This window comes from Grus americana, chromosome 1 (genome assembly GCF_028858705.1).
Source record: "Grus americana isolate bGruAme1 chromosome 1, bGruAme1.mat, whole genome shotgun sequence".
Taxonomy (NCBI): Eukaryota; Metazoa; Chordata; class Aves; order Gruiformes; family Gruidae; genus Grus; species Grus americana.
In genome coordinates this window covers 132,997,773-133,019,283 of record NC_072852.1, presented here as the reverse complement: position 1 = coordinate 133,019,283, position 21,511 = coordinate 132,997,773, and the positions used below count along the sequence as shown (strand labels likewise).

General features: G+C 35.5%; 1 protein-coding gene across 3 annotated transcripts in view; it reads right to left on the bottom strand.

Annotated features, from left to right (window-relative positions):
• RPS6KA3 (ribosomal protein S6 kinase A3) overlaps nucleotides 1-21,511 on the bottom strand; it is an 83,735-nt gene that overhangs the window by 24,984 nt on the left and 37,240 nt on the right. For all 3 annotated transcript variants that reach the window (XM_054822425.1, XM_054822433.1, XM_054822441.1), the window contains 8 exons: nucleotides 19,777-19,893; nucleotides 17,128-17,209; nucleotides 13,198-13,278; nucleotides 12,099-12,178; nucleotides 9,526-9,632; nucleotides 7,136-7,173; nucleotides 6,607-6,749; nucleotides 3,389-3,459 (listed from right to left, as the gene is read on the bottom strand). In XM_054822425.1, coding sequence (XP_054678400.1) covers nucleotides 3,389-3,459; nucleotides 6,607-6,749; nucleotides 7,136-7,173; nucleotides 9,526-9,632; nucleotides 12,099-12,178; nucleotides 13,198-13,278; nucleotides 17,128-17,209; nucleotides 19,777-19,893 — 719 coding nt within the window. The remainder of the gene's footprint in view (nucleotides 1-3,388; nucleotides 3,460-6,606; nucleotides 6,750-7,135; nucleotides 7,174-9,525; nucleotides 9,633-12,098; nucleotides 12,179-13,197; nucleotides 13,279-17,127; nucleotides 17,210-19,776; nucleotides 19,894-21,511) is intronic.

Below are 21,511 nucleotides of genomic sequence, written 5' to 3'. Positions count from 1 at the left end.
ACTAGGTCTCACTTTTATCATGATAGTGGTAAAGATGGATGTAATTCCCTCCTTTCCATCACTCATTCAAGCTGTAGCTTTTATTTTTCCATAACAATCCATGACACAAGCTTTCTCTCTGTTTCAAGCAGAACACGTGATTTCTAGAATCACAGAATGGTTTGGGTTGGAAGGGACCTCAAAGATCATCTAGTTCCAACCCCTCTGCCATGGGCAGGGACACCCTCCACTAAACCAGGTTGCCCAAAGCCCCATCCAGCCTGGCCTTGAACACTGCCAGGGATGGGGCATCCACAGCTTCTCTGGGCAACCTGTTCCAGTGCCTCACCACCCTCATAGTGAAAAATTTCTTCCTAATATTTAATCTAAATCAACCCTCTTTCAGCTTAAAGTCATTACCCCTTGCCCTATCACTACATGCCCTTGTAAAAAGTCCTGCTGTCACTTCAGCAAGTGCATACATGTTGCCATTGATTCACTATTCATTACTTTAAAACTAGAATTTGCTAATTTTTCCATTCCTTTCTGCATTAAACAAGCATGGGGATGGGGGGGAAGTCTGAAAAACTTTGCCTTCTTTGGGCTCTTCAATAACATACTACTGGCAGATCAAGACCAACAGCTGAGTGGAGGAATGGGCAGTGGGCCCTCCAACACTTCCCTGATTGCCATGCACCACTAGCAGCTGAATTTTTACTCATGCACTTTATATGCAGTGATTTCATTGCATGTTCACTTGATGTCATTTCTACTCACAGCAAAGTATCAGAGAGCTATGCTGTAAGAAGGAAGCAAGGAACACATTGTCTGCAGAAGCACAATAGTATCATTCACAGTGTTATTGAAGGACAGAGGACAGGCAACTAAGTATGATAGGACTGTGCTGGAGTGGGTGGAAATCTTTGTCCTATTATAATCCAAAACAGCTCCAACAGTAGGATGCAGCCCTGGAGGTTCAGCATGAGGGGTCAACTGCTTAGAAAAATCTAAAACCAGGCCAAAACCATAACTGCAATTAATCTTACAGAGAAGTGACTCAATGAACAGAAAATACGAAGAAATTCTAGAGGACTGGTACGTACTGCAGTGCACAGTGGAGTGGAGGCCCTTGTGCAAACCACAGAGCTTAAGCCTGTTGTTGCTTCCTTTCTGTCACAAAGGAGCACCTTTCATAAAACCCTTTACTGGCCACATGACACAGCAGAAGAAAAAGTGATCACCAGGTCCTCAGAGTTCCTAGGTTATACAACTACATGAGTGACAGCAATTTTTTTTCTGACATTCTTGATGGACAAAGACAAAATTTTATATGAAGATATACCTCTTCAGTAAAAAAAATAACTTTATTGCTGCATTCTATGATTTCTTCAAATTGCAGAATTTCTCAGTTTTAGGTAAAACACACAAGAATAAACAAAAACTTGTCTTGGTAACATGACAAGAGAAATATTTATGAGAAATAAAGAGCCCAGGAAAACACGTGTTGTAAGAAGAAAACATTTTCTGTGGACTTTCAGGAACAGAAGGTAAGAAAAGCAATATATCTTAACAGATACACTATGACAATATGAATTTGTATGTCCACCTGTTCATTTTAAACAGTTTTATGAAAAATTTAAGGAGAAATATGGTACATTTACTAGTATATAGCAAATAAAAAGAAAACATACTGCCATTCTTATGGGGCCAGACAAAAAAATGTGAACTTATCAGAAAAGACTTTAAAACATCCTCTGTTTTTCAGCTGTTCATACTACCAACAGCAAAATAGATTTATATGTATGTAATAATCATAAGTGCACAGAACATTAAAACAGAGGCGAAATTTCTTTACTTCATACCACATTTTTTGTGCAGCACCCTGAAACTAGTAACAATTACAAACACTAGAAGGTGAGAAAATAAAGAAGTTGGAAAGGGAATGAGAGATACATGCTCAGATGAAATCTGAAAGTAATTATGAATGTCAATTAACTGGGGAGATGCAAGGAGGATACTCTACATTGCAGCTGAATACAGAAGATTTTTGTAGCAACAGTGGAAAGACTGTTGAGGAACAGAGTGCAGTCACATGCAGGCAGAGAAGAGAAAGATGTGACTCGTGAGACATGGATAGAAAAAACCACATGGCTCCTGAAATAAGTGAGAGTGCAGCAGAACTATCTCAGACTAGCTTCTTGTAAATAGGAGGTGCTCAGAAGGAGTTTACGCTTGCTGTGAATAGATAGAACCTTTTAGTTAAAGACATTCAATAATCACAACATGAAGATTTGAATTGGCATGATGTTGAGGCAGCAGCAGAAATTAGCACCACTAAATACATTTGCAAATATAAGATGAGGAGGAAAAACAAGGCAAAGAATAACATAACTTGTATGCATTATGAAAGCAAAAACAAGAAAAAGAATGAGTTCATCTTTTCTAGCAGTTTTCACATTCAAATAACTTAGAAAAAATATGAACTTCATATAGCTATTTTTTGAAACAGGCTGTTGGTGCAAAAGAAATACTGGCTTCGATATATAGGCAGACAAGTGGTAACAGGACTAAGAACAATAATGAAGCAGAAAACAAACAAGAAAATTAAAATAGTCTTATGAGTTTCCATGGAAAAAAAATGGTGTTAGTAAAAAATGGCTGGAAACAGAGAAGTGAAACTATGACATGAGGAAACAGAGTTGTTTGCACAGCGTTAAGCTACAGTCCCAAAAGCGGGACAATTATGTCACAGGTTGTATTAGTTCAGAGAATATGTAGGGGATCAGCAAGGAATAAACAAAAACCAGGCCTTCATTAGCAAAACCAAGAATGTTAACTGCATGAAGGAAAGCAATTTCCACAATATAGCTAATGCAAAACCTATACTGGAAATAGCAAAGGGGAAAATTGGAGCTTGGGCAAGTCAAAGGAGAGTACATAAGGGAAGGTGCACTTCAGCAAATAGGGGAAGTATCAGGGAAGCAAGTTGTTGGCAGCACCAGTAATATAAAGAAGTGGGGTGAGGAGCTGGTAAGATAGAGAAGGACAAGGAGAGAAAATACTTTCTCAAAAAAAAACTAAAACAAAAAAAGAACAAGGAAAAAATGCACAGGTTATCAAAAAGGATAAGAAAGTTAAAAATATTATGAAAATAAGATGGGAAAGATCATATGGTTGGAGAAGTTATTATTACAGATTAAAGAGCTGCTATGAAATTCTTTGTACCTGGTATGGGGGAGGAATAGAAAGGCAAATTAGGTAGGTGGCAAAGGGAATTAATAGTACGGAATAGGGAGTGAGGATTTACCAGTACCTTTGAAAATGAGGGAAGAGTAGAAATTAGATATTGCAGCCCGGAGGGCATCCCTGTAGAATACCTGATGAGATATATAAATAAGAGTGTACTCACTTGAGAATCATAGTCATGGTTTCTTTTCTGTCTTTCCCTTGGAAAGGTAGAGTACCAGTGAGCATTTCAAACTGTATAGAGTAAAACTTTCATCAATTACATTACCTGGACAAAATCTAATTTTTGACAAAACTACTTAGCATCTTAACCTTCCAAAATTCATGCATGTTAACAACCAAGTCTGTGCAAAACAACTTCTCATTGTACAGTCTAAATTACTATGAACATCAAGCAGCCTTTGCTATTTTTAAAGCTGCAAAATATTTTCCTATATTGATACCTTGCTTAACATGCTTTTATCTGAACAATTTAGACTATAATGTTCTGTGTTTCAATTCTGCCTAAGAAGTTTATTCTTGGAAGACTTGATCTATACAACTGTACCTTAGTTTTCAAGAGGATGGGGGTAGGGAAAAAGATTCATCTTTCAAAAGTTAGTGACAATTTCTCCTCATGCAGAGATATTTAAAAAGGTCAAAATTTTCAAAATTGGCATATACATAACCTTCATTGGAAAGGGGAAAAAGGTTAGTTGATTGACAAAGACATGCATGATGAAAAGTGGTTACTATATGCATACAGTGGAAATAAAGCCTGAAGGAACATGTAAGAGCTACACAGTACGTGCATGCACATTCTACAGTGCCTGGTAGTAGGCCACAGACACTGTTAAAATACTGATTTGTTCTGAAAGTGACTGAGTAAAAATAGATAAATATAAAGGGACTTCCGTTGGTCTGCAGTATACTGCAGGGATATCAGATTTAAGTGAGGTAGTGAAAGCAGTCTGGCAGCAGTCATGGCAGCCAACACTCTGAGGCAGAAATCGTGATTTTTGGTTTAAGAATTGCGAAACAACTTACTTTAAGGAAATTTCATGGCATAGACTTAAAGCCATCAAGATTAAAATAGTTATAAAGAAACTCTCTGCACAGTTTGTACAACTTAAGTCATCCTGAACACAAGGTATCCTCTATTCCTCTCTTTTCTGGTATGACCCAAACATACAGCCTTCTAAGCATTAAAAATGTACTCGGATAACTTGAGTGACTACTGTGTGACTGTAGTATTCTTACATATACAATAAGAGCATGAAGCTGCACTAACAGCATTATTTAAAACTCCTTTTTATTAAATTAAATTTTTAATTTCTTATTACACTACAAAGTACTCAGAGAACAAAAGCTGTGAACTTCACCACTAGCAGATACTTTTTACTCTAAATACTATTTTTTACATATAAACTTATATTTAAAATTTTAAATTTAATATAATGCCAACACGAAAAAAACCATACTTTTAACTATAACACTTTTTAAGACAATTGTCAGGAAGATGTGAGAGGCATAAGCCAAAACTATTAAAAAAATTCACCTTTTGCTGTTTTATAGTTTAGAATGATCTTCACAAATTGCATTTGCAAAAAAAACGTTAAAGGTAAATTTGTAGTGCTGCATGTTTCACCTACACTTGCTTGAAATAAAAAGTTTCTCTAGCAAGCTCCTATTTTTCACAAGCATAGACACTTGCATAAACAACTCAGCATATGTGTTCTTTGTCCCCCACCCCACCGTCCCAAATACTATATTCGAACATCGATAGGCCAATAGTACTTTAAGAATAAGCCAACATTGGCCTTCCCTAGTTATCATCTTTTATTTCAGCAGGAGAGTACCTCAAATACATAATGCTTCTGAAAACTTTAAATGAATGTTTTCAGATGTCTGGCATCCCTTAAAACAGTCACTGTTTTAAAGGACAAATTTGAATATACTTCTCAAGGATGGTTTAAACATACTTAACGTCCAGCAGCAGGAGAAAAAAGGCCAAACAATTTGTTGAGATATCTTTCTAGTCTCCCTTTCTATTGTATAACTTCTGTTCCATCAAGATACTGTGTAGTTGTACCACACCAGCAATCACTTGAATTCTCAATCAACACAGATTCTAATTAAGAATAACTTAGGAGTGTATACATACAGATGGTCTATGAAAATTACCATGCAAACTAGAAATACAGGCAGCAAAAATATGTCTTAAAGAAAACTGCACTGTATTCCATATACTAATATAGAGAAATTGCTGTGTAAGGTCATATCCTTGTATTCAAAGTAGAAGCCAAAGTGTTTAAAATGCAGTGCACTTAGACTGTGAAAGCTACACCAGTTCACATCTCACATCCTTCAGTGATTTTTAATTTTAACATATGCACTTTATAAGCACAAAATTATGTTTTCCAGCTTTATAAAGCAAAGCTGAAAATTCTGCAACTACATTGTAATTACCTTTTAATTGACTGTGTTCTTACTGATAAAATGTGCAATTGTGAGGGGGGTGTGTGTGCACTTGTCTGTCTGGAGAGAGTTTAGTTCTCAGGTGCTACTGTTAACAGTCAGTTTTCAGATCACAACAGCATTGTAGATGATTAAAAGGTGATAGGATGACTTATTTTCAGACACAAGAGTCCTCATACTACAAAGCGCACACATTAGTTGTACTGTTACACTCATATGCAGCAGAAGCAGTAAGAAACAAAAACATTTTAAGAAATATAATTATTTAATCTTTATGTAAAAAACGCACACAAAGATTATAAATATTCAAAGCCATTCAGCGTTCCTAAAATACCAAATATGATCTATTTTTCTTGTCAAAGCCATATTTGATATACATATTATTTCCCCCGACTCTGCGACTTCACAGAAGTTAGCTCCTTGCAGAAACACCATAAGTAACTGAGCAACTATATCCCATATCAGCTCTGTGTCATTTAAATTATTTTGACCTGAGAGCAACAGCTGCCATTATTCCACTAAGTTGTAATTACACTGGAGACTAATTAGAAAGTTATCATTAATTTTTTTCCAATTGAGAATAAATACAAATTTAAAATTTTGATCTAAATTTCTTCCCCGCCTTGGAAGACACAGTATTTTTCCTGAATACTTTAGTATTCCTATTAGTCTCCGTAACATTCAAACTACAATAGATGCATATTTCAATTCAACAATAACAAAAATATGGCATATTGTTGGTGTTGATATGAGACCTAGTCCATGTTCTTGATCCAAACTCTGTGGTATTGTTATTAATTTAATGTAATTTAGACTTTATTGGTAGTTACAATTCATTTAAAGCTCACCTTACGTTTTAATATTTGTCTCACCAAACCTCGCAAAGCACAGTTTTGCTATTATTTACATTTACCAGAAACCTACCATTAAAACACCAAAAGACCACCAGTCTGCACTCTGTGTATGGCCTCGTCTATTAACGACTTCTGGTGCCATATATTCCACTGTTCCACAGAAAGAGTAGGCTTTTTTTTCGTGATCAATTGACTCCTTACTTAAGCCAAAATCTGGAAGAAAAAATAATAGTCCTAAATGTACTAATTATTTTTTTTAAAATCACTCACGGTTATTAGTTTCACCATAATGTGAAATGTGATGCTTATATCATTCATATATACACCCAAATACATACACGGGAATTACAGAATTCTCCTCTCCCTGCATTATCACAGGTCCATAACATCAGATATACTTATAAAGCTGATATCTTATTTAAATATTAACACATTTCATTTATTTCAAACTAATTACACTATTTGCTCCATAGCAAAATTACCTACCAGTTAAAATCACTTATTTTACCATATTGCTTCACCAAAAAAAAAAAAAAGAACATGCAAAGATTTTATTATGAACGGAAAAGAATCAGGTGTTGCAATTTGCCTTTATTCACCTGTCAATTTGATATGTCCTTCCTCATCAAGCAGGATGCTAAAAAAAACAATAAAGAGAATACAAGAAAATAATTAAAATACCTTTTAACTGTTGTTTCAGACAATGTACTCACAGCATTTAGAAATAAACAGAACAGCATACACAAAGACAAGCAGGATTGAACATGTATGAAAATTAATCATTAGGAGGAGATACTTTGAAGCCACGCATTTTCTTTTCCTTCAATTCTTTCTTTTTAAAGATTATGAAACATAATCAGCACATCAGATTTTTATTTAACTGTTTGGTTTAATTCAGCATGGTACGTAGCAACATTTATCTTGAACTTTCAGTTTCGGCCATCTGCAGCGTGTCATTATCATAATTGTTAAAAATAGAGATATAGTTCTATTTCCCTTAAACTGAGCAAGACACATTAATACAATATATGTTTGCGTATCTATACAAAATGGGTATTCATCTGTAATTACCACTTCAAAGGGTGTTGACCACTTCAAATAACATCAAGTAATAAATATTCTCATATCGTACCAAAGGAAAGGACTCATGGGCCCTGTACTTAAAGCAGGCCTGTTTATTTCCATCACAAAAAAGGCCACACTTCTCCGAGATGCCAACTATCCTTAACCACTGCTGAATATAATCGCAATTCGAAGCATGCAAAGTCAAGAACTGGACTTGGTAACACCATCTACACAGCAGACTTTGCTTCTCCAGCTTCTCCTGTGGGGAGCTGCGTTTCATCCCAGGGATGAGACATGACCCAGGCACATGCTACTTCTCCATTTCCCCTGCCCTGCCCTTTTCCTCCTCCTACTTTCCATGGTGGGAAACAGCCCCACAGTAGATACAGCCTGAGAGGGTTACTGCTTTGTCATTCATAACTTGCAGATAACTTCAACCTTTGACAGGTTCTTTAAATCAGATGCAGCCAAGGCTTAAACCCAAGGCTTTTCAATAGGTATAGACAGATTTTTTTTTAAATACTGTGTTTGAAATAGTAGCTATTTAGTCTTCTGACAATTACTACTTCATTCTTTTTCTCTTGGAAGTAAATGTTAGCAAAATAACTGAAGTTCTCTCACTTTGCTTTTTAAAGATCTTTTTCCACTTGGTAAACTGATTTTTCCTCACTTCAGAATTACTTAAGAGAACACACTCAAAGTTTAAACATAATTCATTCCCTGTTCATTTGTAAGTGCAACCCCATGCCAAAGGTCTCCAAAATTCTGATTTGAGTATGAATCTTTCCCTTCTTGCCTGTCAGGGCTAAACATTTTTAAGTTTGTGTCTTTTTTCCAGAAGATGCATAAAAGGACAAGCTATCCTGATGGAAGTTCCACGTAACAGCTGGTTTCTGTGATACTTGTTACTCATTTTTGCTCTTTTCCACTACTGCTTCACAGGAGACAGTTATGTCACACAGGAGGCTTCGGGTTCTCCATATAGGCATAAAAGAGAAGTGGGATCACCAAGGACATCAGGACTTCAGAGTTATTACCAATTTCCTGGCAATGAGGCAGAGTATGTTAACTATCTGATTAAGCACAACAGAGGAGATGCACGCATTATAGTGTCACTTAGATTCCCCTCCAGCTTGAGATTAACACTACAGCATATATCTGAAAGGTTCAAGTGTTCCAGATGATAGCACTGACATTTTCACATTTTCTCCTTTACATCTTCTAAAAATAAAAAGAAAATACTGGATGAAAAACATAAACAGGCGACAGAATTCAGTCATTTGAATGAAGCACAAATGACTAATGTATTGAGACACAACACCATACTGGAACTGAAGCTTCAAGCTTATTTTAAGTTTTCAGTGTAATTATGTGATCACCAATACATTAAATAAAGCATGTGACTTACTATTTTCATATTTTACTCTAAAATTTAAACTCCATTCTTATTGCAGTGTATTAATCAAGTAAGTAAAATCAGCTTTGAAAAAAAAAAGTGTGCTCTTCAGCTTTCAAATGCAAAGATACAACATTCAACTATAACTTTGTATCACGCATTTGTTCTAAGTTTATCTCTAGTCCAGAAATTCTACAATAATGACAAAACCAAAAGGCCAAGATGACCTCTTCTCCATTGTACACCCTAAAACACCTGGAAAATGAGAGGTAGGAACATTTCAGTATACTCTTTAAAGTAACATGGATTATAGTACTTGGCATATCACTCTGAAACTAGATGCTCATGTCCTGGTGGAAATGAAATCCAACCTTTTAATTAAAATAGCCCACAAGCTTTCCCCACCTTCCTTCCTGTTCAGGTTATATAGCAAATTACTGAAGTTTAACAGCTGGAAAGAGAATTGCATAGGTAGAAGAGCTATACAAATCAAATTAATACACTGCATTTGCTGCAGAGGAGTCTTACTTTTCTGGTTTTAGGTCCCGGTATATTATTCCAAGACTATGTAGATGGTCTAAAGCAAGTGCTAATTCTGCCAGGTAAAATTTAACATCATCTTCTGTGAACATCACCTGAAAAAGCAGAACAATGTCTTTTACATGTAAAATCTGCAAAGCTTATACCAGCACCAACTAAACAATGGTAACAGTGGTTTTGCAGACTGGTTCTCCATAATACTCAAATTCATTTCTATACAAACCCCTAGAAATTCAAATTTCTTGGTTAGATAAAAACTAGGATTTTATAATCAATACTTATTCACAGTACATACTTGAAAAAGAACCTCTGAGGCCAGTATCATATTTTTCTTTCTGCAAACTGAAGTTATTTGCTTCTGATCGTTCAAGAGAACAGACACATTGTAGTTGAATGGAAAAATTTTGGGAAGCATTTAAAGAATGTGACTACCTCTTTATTGGATGTGACCATTTCATTTCCATAAATAGACTGAAGAAGTCCAAATGCCTGAATTTTGTCTACAAAGTCAAAGAGACAAGAAAAGCACATGCATCTTGTTTGTGAGGAGACTGTCTCTAAGTAGTGAGAAAGAAGTTACAGTGATGGTAAAATCCCCAAGGTGCAGCCTGAGATATTAACTGCAGAAAAGGTAGATCAAAGAGTAAACTAAGGAAATAGTCTACGTAAGAGCACAGGTAAGATCTCAGGTAGCAATCCCACATTTTCTGTTAGGAAGCTAAACTAATCCTTGTTTACATTCCATTAAATGAACATGTTGTCCCAATTACATCAACAACTGTTGTGATCCACTGATAGAAAATACTACAATTAAACTTTTCTGAGAATTTAGAAAAAGACAAAAATTAAAAAAAAGCCTGCATGATTTGATTCTACCGCAGTTCCTCAGTTCCTACTCAGAGTAATTTTTTTTTTTTTTTCTTTTTAAATTTAGAATTTAAGACTAACATCTTTAGATACAGCATATGGACCTGAAAGAAAGAATGGTAATGGGGAGCACAGATGAACATTATTTTAAGCAAGCGTTAAGAACAGAGAATACCATATATTTTGCCCTTAGTAGTTTGAAGGGAGAAAGTGATATCAAAGCTTATACAAAAGGTTGTTGCTGATGTTACTTCTACAAAAGAGCCAATATTTAGTACAGGCACATTCAAGAAGGGAAATCTCTAAGAAACATTTAAAAGTTCAAATAATAAAAGATCCCATGAGGATGATAATACACCCACACTATATTCTTTAAAAAACATTGCAAGCAATTAATCTCTCCTAACCTTAAACATCTGCAGTGTAGACATCTAGCTCTGGATTAATCACTTTTCCCATTGTAGTCAATGGGGAAAAAGCAGGAACTTTTAGGCTGCAGCTCATCTGATCTATTCTAAAATCACATGAATTGATATGAGGTTGACATTAATTGCACCCAGCATGCCCATTTCGCTCCATCAGTTATGAACAATTAGCATAGATTCAGGTATCTATAATGAATATTTCTTATCTAATCATATTAAATCTTATAAAATTTGAGTGGCTCAAGATGAAAAAGTCATCAGCAGGAAAGTGATATACATTCTTTCCTGGGAATCAAGAAAGAACTATGGATTTTAAGAAAAAAAGTATCTGAATTTTAGAGTACTAATACCTTCTACTCATCTGTGACAAACTAAAAGAAGCAACTGGAAACGGATGGCTTCACTGATTTAAATGTAATAATTTATGTGGTCAGCACAGAAATGATGATATATCTACACACAAAATGCATTGCAATCTACTCTCCTCTTAGTAACTATATATAGCTTTGTAGCAGTGACCCAACTGCCCTGGATACTCTGTAGCAAGGGAAGATGGAAGGCAGTTACAATTACAAGTTCTGGATACCAGATATATATTGGACATATTTCTATTTCTATCTGATCATATATTTCTTGGAAGTTTTTGCAAGAGTGACAGCAAAAAAACCCAACCAAACATCTGATATATCAAATGTTAACATTTATTTTAGGAGTTGTAATCAAATAAATTTGAGGTAATCAAACTTTTAAAAGTTATTTCACATATCTACACAGAGATATCACCAGCATGACAAAGTGTTCATGTTTGGAAAATTACTAAAATAAGTGGAATACAATTCTTGCTTTTTATATTTATAAATAATATAATTTTGTGTTTATATGTAAGTCATAAAAAAATTAAATCTGACACTGAATTTTGGGTATTAAAACAAGACATAAATATAACTACTTTATATAAATCCATGCTCTTTCAGAGACTTATCTTTAAACATGGCAGCAATAGGAGAAGAAAATTTTGCAAGGTGTAAAAAGCAACACAGAAAGACTGCTTGTCTAAGCCTTTTTTCAGAAACAATGCAAATCATCAACAGCATTTTCATGAAGTGACTGCATGAAAAACCCAAACAAACAAAAACACTAGCTGGTTAAAAAAAAAGATATTCAAAATTTTATTAAATGAAAACTGAATTTAAAAAGTAAACTCTCCTAATACAGGCAATTTATGGTCAAATTTTATCAATACACATTTTTCAAATTAAAAAAGTTTACCTCTTTGGATAAACGTGTAAACAAGTCTCCTCCCCTGAGAAAATCCAAAATAAGATATAGCTTCCCTTCTGTTTGAAAAGCTGAAAAGGTCAATTAAAAAAATTAATCATCATCTAATTTTACCTATGGTCAGAAGAATAACATACCAAATAATGCACCCTATTTTCACTATCAAAATGAATTCTTCTTTCTCCTTTGTGGAAAAAATTATTTAAATTAATTAACTAACTGTTCCTCTATCATGGCTCAAGTAACTCTCATGTCATGTGAAATCAAAGCGTGTCACCAATGAAATTTCTAAAAAACTAAACTATGCTTAGGTTAGTCAGCATTTCATTCCCGATTTTGGAAGTAAAAAGCCTAGATTTAAAAGGGCAAATCAGTAACTAATGCACGTTTTCTAAAACCTCTGGAAACTCAGCTTAACAGGGACATCTTGTCTAGTTTGCAAAAGAGTGACAAGTAAAATAGTGAAAGCTACATTATTTAAGCCACATCAGAAAGTGACAGAGATCTGAGGTTTGAACTATAGGAAAAATTGGATCCTAAAAGAAAATCAAAAACTGAAAAATAACGAACAACAGAAACTATTCTCTATCTTTTTTCAGTTTACTTTCTGCATGATATGTTAAGAGTATTGATTTCCTCCCCTGTCCACATGAAAAATTTTTTATGGCTGTCCATACTATTAATATTAAAAGCATATCCCCACCAATTTTGATGCAACTGGAACTAATGCCATTGCATATGTTTTCTATAGAGTAAATAAAGCAAGGATAAGAAATATTTAAGAAAAAAAAGTGAATGACATATACAAAAGATAAGATGTTTTGGAAAAGAACGGCTAGACATAAATAGAAAACTTTTTTTAATAAAGCAAAGGGCTACATACTCTCAGTCCTATAGATTTAAAACTGTGTGTGAAGTGAGCCATGTGCTTATTTTGCATGAGAATTACTACACAGCAAGTCTTTGCACAATCAGGATTTAGATAGCACACTAATTTTCTATGATTCTCTGAACCATAAAGCAAATATTAGGTACTATCTTGACAAGCACCCATCTTTACGATACAAAAATGAATTTTTCTGCAACTCACCATAATGTAACTTGACAATAAAAGGATGGTTAACTTCTACCAGGATATCACGTTCCATTTTCGTCCGAACTCGATCTCTAACTACAAGAGAACATAAGATTAAAAAAAAGAAGAATTTACATTATCTCCTGTGTTTCCTGATGTAGCATTCTGTAGTGTTACAACTTCTGTAATATTAATAAATAACTAAATAATAAATAACTAAATCAATAATAAAATGTAATATTCTGTAGTATTACAACTATCTGCAGATCACTATACAAAGAAGAGACTTGAGAGAGAATTTACTTCACAGTGCAGAATTTTCAATTTGCTTCAGTTTGTGCAGATTAGCAAAATCTGACACTGGGTAAATACATTTAACAAAAGCACAAGAGAAAACATAACAACCCTTCAGTCTGCCCTATACCTAACCTTTTAAACAGTAGAGCAAAACTGCCACAGCTATGTATAGAAAACACAGCCATTCTCTCTACTGTTGAGAAGTAGGGAGAATTAAAGTTATAGCAAAATAAACTTATACATACAATTATGCTGTCATAAAGATGCTTATATTGGCTTAACTCATTCAAATAACTTGCACTGTTAAGATACTAAGTGCCTTCACAACTTGGAAGGGAATTTTTTTAAAATTTCCTTTCTTTGTTATGAACTTGCAATAAAAAGAATATTCATTCAATGTAGTGCATACTTCAGACAATCTTTTTGATTTTTAAAAAGGTTTACTAAGAGTAAACGTGTGCATGGAGGAGTATACCAGACAGCAGAAGCGGTTACTGCTCAAGCTGCCTGTGCTGTGCTGTCCCACTGAGGCGGCTCAGAATGGGACATCTATCTGTTCCTATGCTGCTCTAGATTTAACTAGCTGCGGATCACGTGCAGATGCCGCGCACATGGGGCTGGCAATCCACGAAGACAGATAGGGCAGTTAGCTGAGCACGGCACCTGCTTCAGCTGTCCTAGGCAACTCCCCTGCCACTCCAGTCAGTGCCTGGTTCCCATCGGAAGCTCCAGATCCGTCAGGGCACGGACAAAATGCAGAACTCTTCCAGATGAAAGCTAGCAAAGTTTGCTACCGTGGTTTAAGGTGTTGCATTTCTTTCTTTCCTTTATTCTACATTTTGTTACTGCCCCTTTCTCAAATGTTACAACTGCTTGAAGGAAGCGCCCCAGAGCAAGGAAGTCCAAACCAAAGCGTAAGTTGCCGGCATTCCTTGTACGGTTAACAAGCCACAGTTCTCAGGTATTAAATGTAACAAGGCAGGAAAAAAAGGTCAAGAAGCAAAAAAGTCTTTTAGAAGTTTAGCTCTCTTTTCCCAGAAACAGGCACTTACAATAATACAGGTACTTGTGAAATATAGACACATTTTCATAATGAATAAAGCTATCAAGTTTCCATCTCTCTGCAGAACAGATTCCTAAAAATGGAAGCACATGAAATAAGTGCTCACCAAACAGAGCGAACATCACATTTGAACGTTGACCCTTACATCTAAAGTCATGAAAATGGCACAAGATAGCTGTGTGATTTCACTGTTCCAAGGGTTCATGTCAATTACAAAATTGAAATTCAGAATGTTCTTTTTTGTTTTGTTTGTTTAGGCAGATTCAGTTGAGAAAAGATCTCAAAAGACTTTTAAGTACCTATAGCTATGCAACAGATACATAGATAACAAGCTTTATTTCTGAAAAGCTAGAGAAAGCCCAGATTTTACAGAATCTCAACCAAAAAAAAAAGTATAAGGAACTGAACTCATTTCAGACATTAGTATTAGCCATTAAAAATCTGACTTTTGTTGACTATAGTTTCCATATGTCTACTGCTGGAAGTACTGATTTTTCTTAATACATTTGATGACAGACTCTCTAGCAATAATTTGGCCCTGTTTCTCTCTCTCCCCATCATAAAGGGGCACTGAAAGATGATACCTTCTATCAGAGTGTATTAATAAACTAGTCTCTGCACTAAACATGGTTTTATGTGTATATTCTTGGATTTGCTCTGAACATTAAAAGGTTGGACTGTGCAGTTGTATCGACGTGTTCTGGCTAATATAGTTGCATTTCTATGAAAATATTCTCTCTAAATTTGATTGGTGATTTATGCACACTGCTTTCGATTAAGAAGTGGTCTTAAAGGACATTTTTATCTTTACTTTTAGAATACAGAAATACCTTTATGAAATCGATTTGAAAGAGCTAAAGAACTTTAGACAAGTAATACAGCATAGTTTTTAAAATTACAATACTAGATCCCAAAAAATGTTGCAATTATGGAAAATAGAATTAATTTCAGTTATTTTCATATTAAGATTTCAACAATAACCTTCATTTGCTTGCAACTCCACCCTTCCTAAAACATGAATCGCAACCAAAAGACACTCAAAAGCATCTGAAAGTTCATATCTGAAGTATTGAAAAGCGTGGCATCCTCTTGCTATTGTCACCTTTCTGCTCAAGCCTTTTGCATACTTGAATTCTTAGTGCCCACAAGTCTCCTTTTCCATCTGAAAGTCAAGCTTCCAGTTTCAGTATTTATCAGTCTCTGCCATTTGTAGGCAAAACTAGATCCACAGCTTGGACCGTAATTTTGACATGTAAGGTTAAACCACAATCAAAAGGTGATAGAGAGAAGCCCTCAAATGCCTTAAAAAAGCAACTGCTGAATGACCTTTGACTCCAGTTCTGAGCTACTAACAGGCTGGAGAATGAAAGGCTATTGAGGATATCAAAGTACCTTAAATAAGTGGAAATCAAATTCAGAAAAATAGGAAGTAAATAATGAGAATAACACGTGCCACAAAACACAGAGGAATCAAAATATAGGAAACTGTTCAAAAACACACCCTCTGTAATACTTTTAAGAGAAAGTGATACACAATGAGATTTCTAAGAGGCATATTCAGCACTAGATCTTAAGCAGAAAAATTTCAGGTTCAAAATTTTAGCAGAAGTTCATAATTCAATGTGAGTTTTTTTTGTTCCCTGCATCACTCTACAAATATTTTCAGATGAAACCATATGTTAAAATTGCAAATCAATATAATAATCAATAACACAGGTGAAGTACTACAAGTTGTGTGAACGATCCCAAAACCATCATTGCAATTTCAGTGCAGTCATGAGTTGGGAGAAGTACAAATAGATAGAAGTATTAAACAATGGCATAAAACAACAAATACATATTCTGGTTAAGGCATTAGCATGAAAAATCACTTTCATTGTAATCCATAGCAAAAAAAATACATTATTTCTTTTTTCTTATGGAATTCTCCAGGATAGAATTGGGATTGTTCAGGTTTGAACTTATTTTGTTACTGATACCATTCAAGACTAAAACTACCCAAGAAACAAAATCCTTTAAAACTCCTTTTTGCTCAAGAATCTTAGGTGATTAACTTAAGATTTTATCAAATATATCCTCCATCCAGAACACATATCAAAAGTTTTGGGAAAAGGTACCGTATACTTCTGTTTTAAATAAAGACTTAAACTCCTGTGCTTAGAACTTTCAGAATAAAACAGCTGATATAGTGCACTTTTAAATATCATGACCTAAATATAAACTGAGCAAAAGGCATTAACTGCATCCTTGGTGTTACACAGCAGATGAAAAAAGGAAGGATATTAAGTTTCAAATAACAGCTCAGGAACAAGTCAGGTGGCAGATGTAACACAACTACTCTATTACTGCCATCACCTAACTTAGCATGGAAAGGAACCTACTTTCCCCTGTAACTATCAATATAGTACTGTTTTCTTAATTCTTCTGGGTTTACAATACACAGCAGTGTATTCTGCTATTTGTTGTTTGATAAAGAAAGTTCTAAAATACAATCTGTAGAACAGCATGTGTGTTAAGATCAAGTTTTGGTATAATGTCCCTGGTTTCTCTTCCCCCCCGCCCTTTTCTCTCTAAACAACGCTTACCTTTCAAGGTGGCCTTTTTCAATACTTTCATTGCATAAAGCTGTCTAGCATCTGATCCTGAGATTTTTTTGACAAGAAAGACCTGCATTGAAAATTAAAAAGAATTCTTAAAAGAAAATAAAGACAAGTAAGATCAATATATTTTGCTATGAAATTCAAGTATTCAGTACTGTTTCAACCTTATTATTTCTTCAAATACTCTTATTAGCTTCTTCAACAGTTTTAGATTCTGCAAAGCCAAACTAAAATTTCCTTGCAGTTTTTCCTACTATTCCTTCAATTCATAATCTAAAAGGTTCATTCAAGACAAACAGTCTGCCAAAGTATTGTTGGTTTAACTTAATTGATTTCAGTGAATAAAAGAAAGGATGAATTTGGATTCTCTCAGAAGTTGAGACAAATTTGAAACACAAAATTCATCTTTTTCATATTAATCTCTAAATAGTTTTGTCTTATTAAAATTCATAAGATGACATAGCAAAAAGTGCTAATAAAATAATTGTCAGATATGAAAATAAATGTGTGTACAAAAGTTGATTCAGAAAACAATATGAATCAATGCATAATCTCATGTCACAAAACATTTTTTTATGACATGCTTCGGTTGAGTTTTGCATGTCCCAATAAGGTACAGGCTCAATTAAAGTGTGTTTCATTTCCTTCTTTAGTGTAATGGGATTTCTTGAGTGAGATTGTTTTTAATATCCTTAACACAAAATGAATTCCAGTAGAGCCAAATTTTAGATTTAGAAATGAGGAAGAAAAAAAATAGACCTGCCACAGGTTTTCTGGTTATTTATGAAAAAGCATAGAGACATGCTGTGGTATATGAGAATGTTAAACATGCTAAATGAAATTAGTTTTATATCTGCTTTTGTATCCAATTCCCACTTACGTTAACATCCCTTTGCATTATCCAGAGATTACCAGAACATCAAGAGACCTTGTAAAGCATGCAAATTAGTCTTTTTAAACTGAATGGGAAGTAGTGACATCTTCCCAAATTATTAGAAAAAAGGTAATATGGGTTTTGTACTATTAATCCTTTTTGCATAAGAGCTAAAACAACTGAGGACAAGATTAGCATTTTTGCAAAACTTTGAGTCAGCTAGACAATTATTTTTGCATTTTCAAAAGTTGCCCCCCCATCAGTTATACGATTGAATTTAGTAATATCAATAAAAGTTATTACAATTATAATTTATGAGCTTACATTTCCTTGCCCCTGAATTATTTAATTCTCCTGATTTGAAAATCTGCAAATAAAAGCTTGATTATGCTTCTGGATGAAATCAAACAACATAGGAAACCACCTTTGGAATCAGGTTTCTCAGTGAATTCTTACTAGTTTGACTACAAAATTTTATAGTTTCTAAACATGTAGATTTCCAAGCTTAACTGGAACCGCTACTCCAATAATGTGACTAAGAGTAATTTCCCACCACCAAGAGAGAATTGGACTGATTATCCTCAATTTTCCCCATATCCAAGATGGATTTGGCATCATATGCTAGAGCTTAACATCACATCCAGAATCGCAATTAAGGCTGAAAATGGATGTAAAGGCTCTGTTGTCTTACATTGCATATTCCATTCTGTTTCAATGATCTGTCCTGCCACATGAAGTTAATGTTTTGCTTTCAAGTTGGATTTGGACAACTAAAAGTATGAATCACGTACACCTAGTGAGATTCAGTGGAGGGCCATGAAGGTGACCTGAGGGCTGGAGCACCTCTCCAGGTTGAGGGCTGTTCAGCCTGGAGAAGAGGCGGCTCCGGGGAGACCTTATAGCAGCCTTCCAGTACCTGAAGAAACCCGGAGAGGGACTGTTTACAAGGGCATGTAGTGATGGGACAAGGGGTAATGACTTTAAGCTGAAAGAGGGTTGATTTAGATTAAATATTAGGAAGAAATTCCTCACTATGAGGGTGGTGAGGCAGTGGAACAGGTTGCCCAGAGAAGCTGTGGCTTCCCCCTCCCTGGCAGTGTTCAAGGCCAGGTTGGATGGGGCTTTGGGCAACCTGGTCTAGCGGAGGGTGTCCCTGCCCGTGGCAGGGGGGTTGGAACTAGATGATCTTTGAGGTCCCTTCCAACCAACAGAGCTTCAAATAAATATCAAGGTATGTTGTGCCTTAACCAAATTATGACAGATAATCACTAGCATGAACACGACTAGGACATATCATGTTTACTTCAATAGCCATTGTTGCCTAAAATTTATTCTTTGCAATCACTATCTGCTACAAAAGTAAATTCTGCCTATAGCCTCTGTACTGGTGTTAACCTAACATCAACAAGTTAGCAACTAGGAATACTTATCAAAAAAACCTTTCAACCCTCACCCCCTCAAAGACAGAAGAGTAGTAGTTATAGAAAAATGACAGTTCATTTTAACAGTGAATATCTGATTATTTCAACATCAAGCCAATTTTTCTATGGATGTTTGAGATCTACAAACTAGAAAAAAAAATTACTGCTTTAAAAAGATCTGCCACAATTACAGTGGCTAGTTAGGACTAATTTAGAAAGCAGTTTTCTCTTGCAACATTGCCTTAATGCAAGATTGTGGCTGTTCTAAATATTTCATTCCTAATGTTATTCAATGCTATATTCCAGACTAAGTGGTTCCACAAGAGTTCAGTTACCAACCTTTCCAAAGGATCCTTGTCCTAGTACTTTCAGAAGTTCAAACTGTGAAGGGTCTGCTTTCTCATGTCCTTCCTTTACATGGTGAGTTATTGCAATTTCTTTGATATTTCCTTCTTCCTGAGAGAGGAAAAAAGTGGAATAAGTTCACATTAGTGGTGCATCTTCCTAAAATATTTATAAATTCACAATATGTTGAAAAATACCAGCACCACTGAATCCAACGAACTACACACTCCCAAATGTAGATAAAAACCACTGAGCAACACTATTTGCATAATTAAGACACAAAAAATAAATTACATCTGTTACAAAAGGCAGTATTAGTTCAGTAACTATGTGGCTTCAACTTTTAGGGATCCATCCGAATCCAGACAATAACAGAGTTGACAATAACAAGTCAGTGATTCCCAAGCTTTTGTGCTTAGGCCCATATTGTTTGGTTCATAATCTCCATTCCAGATTCACAACCCATTAATGGAAACCAATCTTCTTAAGAATTTAGTGCTCTCAAAGCATACCTAGAGTGCATCAAATGGACAAAATCTCTTAGGAAAGCCCTGCTTTATAACACTGGAATGAGACCACTATGCTGCAATGATGCTAATGCTCACCTTTATAACACGGCATAAGACTCAAGACATTTCCCCACAAAGCAGCACACCCTCCACCCCCATTTCAGCAGCAATAAACTCTCTACTTGCCACTGAGAAAATTCTGGTGAGGAAAAGAATCTCATTGCCTCTCTTCTCAAGAGGAGTGTCTTCTATAAAAGCTGCCAGTCTTCAGCATTCCCCCTTCTGTGAAAAACTAGTCACCAAAAAGCTCTAAAGGGCAGTAGATCTTCTAGACTTTTTGTGCTCTGCACTTAATACAGTATTTTCTGCACAGAATTTGAAAATCCCCTGAAAATCAACACTCCTTGCCACACAAGGAAAGAATTTCAGAATTTATCAGCAACTATTCAAAAGTAAGTAAAAAACCTGCATTCTTGTCAACGTCATCTGAAGAACTATTCAGGCATTACACACAATCCAACATAAGCAGCACTGACTGTAAATTAACTTACATCACACAAATATACTAACTACAATTTCAACTTTTTGTGCATTCTCCTCCTATTCCATCTATGGGCTATAGTGAATAAAATAAATCCGAGAATACTCTTCCTCTATTTAATAAGGAAGTTTCAGATCTGTTTCACAGACTCAGACTGGTTGAGGTTGGAAAGGACCTCTGGAGGTCATCTGGTCCAAGCTCCCTGCTGAAGCAGGGCTACCTACAGCTGGTTGCCCAGAACTATGTCCAGACAGCTTTTGAATATCTCCAAGGATGGAGACCTCACAGTTTCCCTGGGCAGCCTGTGCCAGGGCTTGGTCATCCTCACAGTGAAAAAGCGTTTCCTGATGTTCAGAGGGAATCTCCTGTGTTTTGGTTTGTGCCCACTGCCTCTGGTCCTGGCACTGGGCACTGCTGAAAAAGCCTAGCTCTGTCCTCTTTGCACCCTCCCTTCAGGTTGGTCAAACATGATTTCACCGTTGTGAATCCATGCTGACTAACCCCAGTTACCTTTTTGTCCTTCATGTACATGAAAATGATTTCCAGGACTAGTTGTTCCATCACCTTCCCAGGGATCAAGGGGTGGCCAACCATCCTACAGTTCCCAGGGTCCTCCTTCTTGTCTTTTTTAAAGACAGGAGTGACATATGCTTTCCTTCAGTCCTCGAGCACCTCTCCC